The sequence below is a fragment of the Haliaeetus leucocephalus genome, unplaced genomic scaffold, assembly GCF_000737465.1.
Source record: "Haliaeetus leucocephalus isolate CR32 unplaced genomic scaffold, Haliaeetus_leucocephalus-4.0 Scaffold76, whole genome shotgun sequence".
Lineage (NCBI taxonomy): Eukaryota > Metazoa > Chordata > Aves > Accipitriformes > Accipitridae > Haliaeetus > Haliaeetus leucocephalus.
Genome location: NW_010972512.1, coordinates 1,929,742 through 1,937,222, shown reverse-complemented (window position 1 = coordinate 1,937,222; position 7,481 = coordinate 1,929,742). Strand labels below are relative to the sequence as shown.

At 56.4% G+C, this 7,481-nt stretch overlaps 1 protein-coding gene across 2 annotated transcripts; it reads left to right on the top strand.

Moving 5' to 3' along the window:
* The first annotated feature begins 563 nt into the window (after positions 1 to 563).
* PRKAB2 (protein kinase, AMP-activated, beta 2 non-catalytic subunit) lies at positions 564 to 7,375 on the top strand. 2 transcript variants are annotated; one of them, XM_010581136.1, is made up of 8 exons: positions 564 to 758; positions 2,032 to 2,209; positions 2,452 to 2,618; positions 3,515 to 3,608; positions 4,196 to 4,310; positions 5,545 to 5,678; positions 5,990 to 6,058; positions 6,550 to 7,375. In XM_010581136.1, the coding sequence occupies exons 2-8, from the start codon at positions 2,048 to 2,050 to the stop codon at positions 6,625 to 6,627; spliced, it is 819 nt and encodes a 272-aa protein (XP_010579438.1). In that variant the 5' UTR covers positions 564 to 758; positions 2,032 to 2,047; the 3' UTR covers positions 6,628 to 7,375. The 2 variants fall into 2 exon arrangements, with proteins under 2 accessions (XP_010579438.1, XP_010579430.1); XM_010581128.1 differs by having other exon boundaries at positions 4,196 to 4,316.
* Positions 7,376 to 7,481: the final 106 nt, after the last annotated feature.

Here is a 7,481-nt window from a genome sequence, read left to right as displayed (position 1 = left end):
TGTATTTTGCTTGTCATTTTGCAGAAGCAAAGTGGGGAGGTGGGGCTGGTTGAAACTGAAGGGGCCTTGTGATCCGGCAGGCAGGCACCCACCTTGCTGCAGACTGCAGCTGGCAGCGGCTCGCTGCCAAAGGGGGAGCGGGTGCGCTGAGATGCTGCGAAGGTTTGCTTGGGCTTTGGTATGGGCAGCGTTTCCATCAGTGACTTGGATGTACTTGTGTCACAGCATCAGAGCATGCCGTGCTACAAAGGCTTGTCTGAAGACAGGAGGGTTTGAGCTGTAGAAGTTAATTCAGTAAAGCCAAGTACCTCAGGCTATGCTCAAAGAGCTCGAAGTGCCAGCACAGCAGGGTGCCTGTGTGCCCGATGCAGGAGGTGGGATGGTCTTGTCTGTGCGGGGGCTTCAGGTGCCGCATGCCGGAAAGGAGCCACTGCTTGGAAGAAGCCTCAGGAGGCATTGGGAGAGCATGACCTGTGAGGGACAGCCAGAGGGACTGGGTTCCTTTTAGAGAAGAGGAAGGGAAGCTCTCACATCTGTTAACACCTGCACGTATCTCTCAGGTCTGTCTTGGTACAAGAGGATGTTCAGCCCTTCCTACCTTCCTCCCCGTAGATGAGAAGTAAGGGAGCCTTAGCGGAGATACGGGGGAAGAAGCTCCTCAACAGCAGGTCTAGTGGCACAGGGGCAGGAGCCTCCTCCAGGTCAGAGGGGGAAGATGTCAGAGCAAGTGGTGCAGCTCATCTGACCTGGATCTTCAGGTACACTTGATCCTCACTGAGAGGGGGTGGGGGTATGGGTTAGGTGTCCTCTCGAGCTGCCTTTTAGCCCTCAGGATTTAAGAAATACTTCAGTAATTGCTCCGTAATGTTCTAAAGCCTGGCTTTGGCTGGCAGCCTTGCCTGGCACCCTTCGTATAACTTGATCTTCTAAACAAATCTCCAAATGTCACAACTAAGCGCATGAAGCAAGGCTGGCTGTCCTCTTGCTTGGCCCTGCAGAGCCCGTGATCAGCACAGTAAGCTGAAAGCTGCAAAATAAGCCTGGGAAGGGGGCAAGAACCCCAATCCCATCTCAGCTGCTGGAAACTGGGTGAGGCCTAAAGAGTCCCATGTAGCTTGTGGTGGCTTTGTTTGTCCTAAGAGATGCGTAGTTGTTCATGGCTTGGCGCCGTATGGCCAGCTCTTCTGTTCTGCCTTCTCTGCACTGGGTGAGATCAGGGATGACGGCCCGTCTCCGCCTGCAGAGTGGCGCTGAGGCAGCTGGGATTGCCCTTCCCTCATCGTGTGCCTCCGGATGGCCAGGCAAATGCTGGAGTGCTCGGGGTGGTGCTGCTCGTTAGGGTCACAACAAGCTGTGCTGCAGCTGACATGGTGGCTTGCTTGGTGAATCATCAGTGAATGTTGTCAAGAGCTGAGCTTTTTGCAGACACCACGACATTAGCCCCACACCTTGGCCAAGCTCCAGCCTGGGCGATTCCACTCGGACACTTTAAATGTTCCCTGTTGCCTTTGCCAGGCGCAAGGCTCCTCTCTTCTGCCCACAAGCTCTTGGAGACTTGTTAGGAGCTGTTAAACAGCTGCTACTTTCACTCTCCGGCGGTTTTCGTGCTGGATGTAGGGGATTTGTCTGTAGAGCCTGACGGTGGGACTGTGAAGGAGTCTCTGTTAATGCCAAGCAATTGATTTGCCAATAAAGGTTGGCTTTATTTTTCCCAATTGGCCCCTCCACTATGCTGGCTGCTGAGGGCTTTTGTGGGACGCAGCGTAACTAGTATTGGTTTTGGAGTGTAACAATTACCAGCTTAACTAGAGTGATGGTTCATAAGGATATAGCTATAATTAGGTCAAGCTGTCTTGTTTGTTAAATTCCCATTCAGCTCCCAAACTTGGCAGTGGGAATGAACTTTGGGCCCTTTTTAGGATTGCTGTCAGTCTCCTCTGGCAAAGAGCAGTGGGAAACGGTGCCTTTGCTCCTCTCCTCGCTGCCGGAGCCCGTGGGCGCAGGCACACTGCTGTCCTTTCTCTCTCACAGGGGCTGCTGAGCTGTCATGGGGAACACCACCAGTGAGCGAGTGTCTGGGGAGCGCCATGGCTCCAAGTCCCACCGCTCGGATGGCTCTGGTGCCCCCCCCGCCACCAAGGAGCACCCACATAAGATCATGGTGGGCAGCACCGACGACCCCAGTGTTTTCAGCTCCCATGACTCCAAGGTAGGGGCTGACCGCTGCCTTTCCTGTCCTACCCTCTGGGGCCCTTGTTGGGGCTTCAGCTACCTGGCTGTGCAGGGCTGTGCTCCCAGCCATGTGAGGGGTCTGTGGAGAGCTGGGAGGCTGGAGGAGCTCTGCAATGCTCTTGTCTGGGATGTGCAGGTGGGCTGGTAGAGGCCAGAAGGAAGTGAACGTGGTTCCGGTTGTCTCTGTGTCTCAGTCAGGCTCTGGTTTTCTTTGCTCAGATTCCTGGGGACAAGGAGTTTGTGTCATGGCAGCCAGATCTGGAGGAGTCAGTGAAACCATCCCAACAGGCTCGTCCCACTGTCATCCGCTGGGCTGATGGAGGCAAAGAGGTCTTCATCTCTGGATCTTTCAACAACTGGAGCACCAAGATCCCACTCATCAAGAGGTAGCCGGTCCCTCAGGTCACTCTGTGTTCTCCTCTGCTCCATCGCAGGGAGTGTTTTCCCTTCTCTGTGCTGGTTGCTGTTCCCTTTGCTCACCTGGCTTTTCTCAGTTCACCCAAGCTGAAGGGTCTGAGCACAAATACATAGTCAGCTTCTTCCCTGGGTGGTGCTGCGGTGGCGGTGGGAAGTTGTGAAACAGAGGGACAGGACAGGATGGGCCACTTTGCTTGCCCAGCTGGATGTCATGCAGCAGCTAGTCCTGGCAGCAGAGCCTTGCCCAGGTATGCGGCAGTCTTCTGGAAGTTGTCAGCTCTTCCCTTGGCTGTGGCCTTACCCCATGCCTAGTTGTGTTGTTGCCAGCGGGGTTTTCTTTGTCCCTCACGTGCCTTCCTGCCCTAAAGATGTTCTCGCTGTTCTGCAATACATCTGTGATTTCCATGGCAACACTGTGTAGGACTTTGGGCATAATCCCAGCAAATCATCTGGAATGGGTTTATCTCAATTGCAGGCTTCACAAACAGAGCTGCTATGCTTGCTGCCCCCGTCCTGCAGTGCCAGCACAGGGTTAGATGCTTTGCCCATGCGTCCTCCCCAGTGTGTCTTGCGCAGGGTGTCTGTCACATTGATTTTCTGTGGGCATGCAGGGCTGGACTGCCTCCTCTGCTTCTTGCAGCCAGACTCCTAGGGGTTTGAGCCACGCTAGCACTCTGAACACTCATGCCTGTTGTGTCTGTGCCTCAGATCACTGACGATGAGCGAGCCTAACCCTGCATGAAAGTGTTGGGCTAGACGGGCTGGGCAGTGCATGAAAAAGTGCTGTTTTCTGGGACCCCATGGAAAAGCAGCATCCAGAGCATTAACAGGGTAATGCTGTTGCACGTCTGTTCTCTCTGCACAGCCACAACGACTTTGTCGCTATCCTGGACCTCCCAGAAGGAGAGCACCAGTACAAATTTTTTGTGGATGGCCAGTGGGTCCATGACCCATCTGAGGTAACACTCAAAGCTTTATCCCTGCAGATCTTGTCTTCTTCAGGGGACTAGACATGATGTAACTGCAGTAGAGGGGGAACAGGAAGAGCAGATGGTATCCACCAAAACGAAAGGTGCACCTCCATCCTTCTGAGTCCTTTCAGAGACTGGTTCCTCTGGGCTTAGACATGCTGTATGGGGGAGTGTCGGGGAGGTGCTGAGGCGGGGGGAAACACCAGGAGGCCATTAAGTCCCATTGAGAATTGGCTACATGGGACAATGGTCCACGGGATCAGCACTCACTTGCAGGTTCTCCTCCAAACTGAATCACGGAGTAGCAGCATGGGAAGGAGAGGACACTTACTCATCAGCATGTAGCAGGATGGAGGATGTAAATACGAGGTGGTGTAGGAGCCTGAGAGTAAAGGGTAATCCTCCCAGGGCAAACAGCAGAGATCTGCAAGCGTAGAGCAGAGCTAGACACTGGCCACCTGTGCTCTTGGGTAATGGCGCAACAAAGACAGCTTGGGCCGGGAGGATCTAGGAAGCATTGAGTGTGCCTCGACTGGAGGTGAACATAGGAAGACTCTTACCTCAGTTCTTTCCAGCCTGTGGTCACCAGTCAGATGGGGACGATTAACAACCTGATTCACGTCAAGAAGTCTGACTTTGAGGTGTTCGATGCTTTGAAGGTGGATTCCCTGGAGAGCTCAGAAACCTCAGGTCGGGGTGAGTTTTTGTGGCATTACAGCTTTGCATGTGCTATTTTCCCCCTCCTCTGCTCTGAGACTTGCTGCTCTGGGGGTGAACAGGCCCCCTGAGCAGAGGTGTGGGCCTGCACCCGAGGAAGGGTAGTGTTCAGCAGCATGTCCTCAGCAGCCCACAGCTGAGGCCTTGTCTCTATGGAGGGGCTGTGCTGGTGTAAGTTGTTTTGTGCTAGCACCATCCCAGAGGAGGGTCAGTACCTGTGTGTGGCTGAGGCAGCCATTTTGGACTGATGAACGCCAGGAACATCAGCCCTTTCTGCTCAACTGTGAGTAAGTCATCGGATCTGGGGTACAAGCTAGGCGAGAGCAGGATCCAGGTTATTTTCAGCAGCTACTCTTGGTTTTCATGCCAAGGTAATCTGTACTAGTGCTAGCATATCGGAAACCTCCCTCTCCGCTTGTCTTACAGCAGCAGCTTAGGTTACCATGCAGACACCAACAGTGCTGGCTCAGTGTGTCATGCTGGCAGGTAGCTCAGTCGTGTTTTGGTCCAGGATGCTCTGAGTGCGGCCTGCCATCCCTGGTACAAACTCCGTCTCAGATATAGCTCAGCTCCACATCCCTGCCCAGCCTGGGCAGGAGATACTTCACTGGAAAGAAGCCAGCAAGCAGCAGCAGTTCCAGGGAGGTGGAGCCCTCCTGGCTGCTGGTTGTTCCAAAATGATCAGGTCAGATGTGGCCAGGAGATACAGCCAGTCCAGCTCCAGTGACCACAAGCTCCTGTGATCCCTTTACATGGGTTGAGCAGCTGCTTAGTCTAGACTTCCCATTTGCCCTTTTCAGGACCTGCTTGTCAGGCAGTCCTGCAGCACCGAGAGCGTGCAGGCATGCTGCGCCCCTGCTGCACAGGGTACAGCTCTGGGGCAAGCTGGCTGCTTGCTACAGGGAGAGGAACCCAGCTGTGCTGTGAGCTGTGTGCAGGGGTCTTGGGGTGGATACCACAGGGTGTTTGTGTTGTGTCAGTGCACATACCAGCTTACAGCCCTGCTTGGAAATGCCCAGGGCTCACCTGGCTGCTTACTCTGCTGTGAAAAGGCTGAGCTGTTGCTATAGGATACATGGCCATGGCTTGTGGAAGATGTTTGTGCCTGAAAGACCCTGCTGGGTCCTTCTCAGCTTCTTGGGAGCTGCTCTGTGCTCGCCAGTCCTGCTTCAGCCATTTCATGTCTCCTCCTTTCTCTTCTCTTTAGACTTATCAAGCTCACCACCTGGACCTTATGGCCAAGAGATGTACGTATACCGGCCCGAGGAGCGCTTCAAATCCCCACCCATCCTCCCTCCTCACCTCCTCCAGGTCATCCTGAACAAGGACACCAATATCTCGGTGGGTACCAGCATACTGGTGGCACACAGAGAGCCACACTGAGGTTGGAAGGGGAGCCCTGTCTGCAGGGAGCCTGGTCTCCTCTTGGCTGGGGCCTGGCCCTTGGCATTTCCTGGGAAAAGCATCACTTTTCCCATTAACCATGCTGATTTGGCCCCTTGCTCTGCCTGGTGCTTAGCTGAGCTCTGTTCCTGTTCAGAACAGCCAGAGACGCCAACAGCTCAGATTGCCCGAGGTGGCAGCTCCCTATGATGGCTGGGGCTGGGGGGTCAGGGCTCTGCTGTTCCCCTGTGACACTCCTCTTCTCCTAGTGTGACCCAGCACTGCTGCCCGAACCCAACCACGTCATGCTCAATCACCTCTATGCACTCTCCATCAAGGTAAGGGCAGGTCCCGCAAGGCTGCTTGGTAAGGGAAGGGGAGCTGCTGTGGCTCCCGGGAGCTGGCAGCACCTGCAGGGAGCAGAACCTGGACAGCTGGGGGGTGGACATGGTGGTGCAGGGATCGGAGGACCCATGCGAAGACAGCTTGGCTGCTCAGTGAAGTGTGGCACGTGCAGGGGCGTAGGTTGCGGTTTCCTTACAATTCCCTTTAGCTGCCTCCCTGTAGCGTGGTGGAGTTGAGCAGGAGCTGTGGGCTCTCCTGCTGTGTACCAGACCCTTCCATTGCTCTGCCCTGGCTCCCTGTCACAGGTGTTGGACGTGTCTCGCTGGCTCGGGCTAAGACTCGGGACAGCAGGGATGGGCTAGGGCTGCTCCCTGAGCCCGCAGAGCCCTCTTCCTGACAGCTGCCTTGGGGGTGCTCCACTCCCGGGTTGGCGCAGCCAGGCTGCGCTGAGCTCTCCCACCTGCTGACGCTGTGCCTCTCGCAGGATGGCGTGATGGTGCTCAGTGCCACGCACCGCTACAAGAAGAAGTACGTCACCACGCTGCTGTACAAGCCCATCTGAGCCGGGGCCTTGCCCGCCCCCCACACAGGACACGAAACGCCGCTTTGTCTGCACACACTGGGCCACAGGACTGTCTGAGAACTGGCCGCTGGCTCCAGGCTCGAACCTGGCAGGGACACAGGCCCCTGGCTCCAGCCTCAAACCTGGCAGGGACACAGGCCCCAGTGACGAGCCCAGGGCCACTGGGGCCTGTGACACTGTCCCATCCTACTGGTGTGGTTTGATTTAACCCTTGGTTTCCGCCCACCTACAGCTCCCCTTGGCTTCTGTGAGTGTCTGGGGCCACTTTGCTGCTCACCAGAATAGCCTTTCCTCATGCCCACTGTGGAAAGGGCTTCACCCTCCCCCGTCTTCTCCAGCCTGCAAGGGCCCCAAGGCAGTCCTGGCACTGCCCCCAGCCCAGGCCTCCAGGAACGTGTCCTACCTGCTGAAGGTTGCCATGCTGTCCTCGTGATGAGCCTCCAAGGCCACCCTGACCCCTAGGAGCCCTAGGATACCCCAGCCTGCCCCCTGTCCCGCAGCCCTGGCTGTGGGGCTGCCCCCCTCCTTGTGCTCCCCAGCTTTGAGGAGGGCTCCCGCCTCTGTCTGCAGCCCCAGCCCTCTGCCAGGTTCAGCGTCGAGCCAGCGGGAGGGAGGGTACAGCCGGACGCAGCCACGCTTACCTGCCGCCGGGACAGCACCGTCAAGCACTGAATACCCCGTCCCCAACATTGAGTGCTTCTGCGGGGCAGGGCTGACTTCGTCACAGGCAGAGGAGCACCCACGCACACCCATGCTGGAGGGGGCCTGGGGAGAGTGGAGCAGGGCAGGTACCCCAGGACCCCGGCTACACCGTCTGCTGCCGGAGCAGTGCC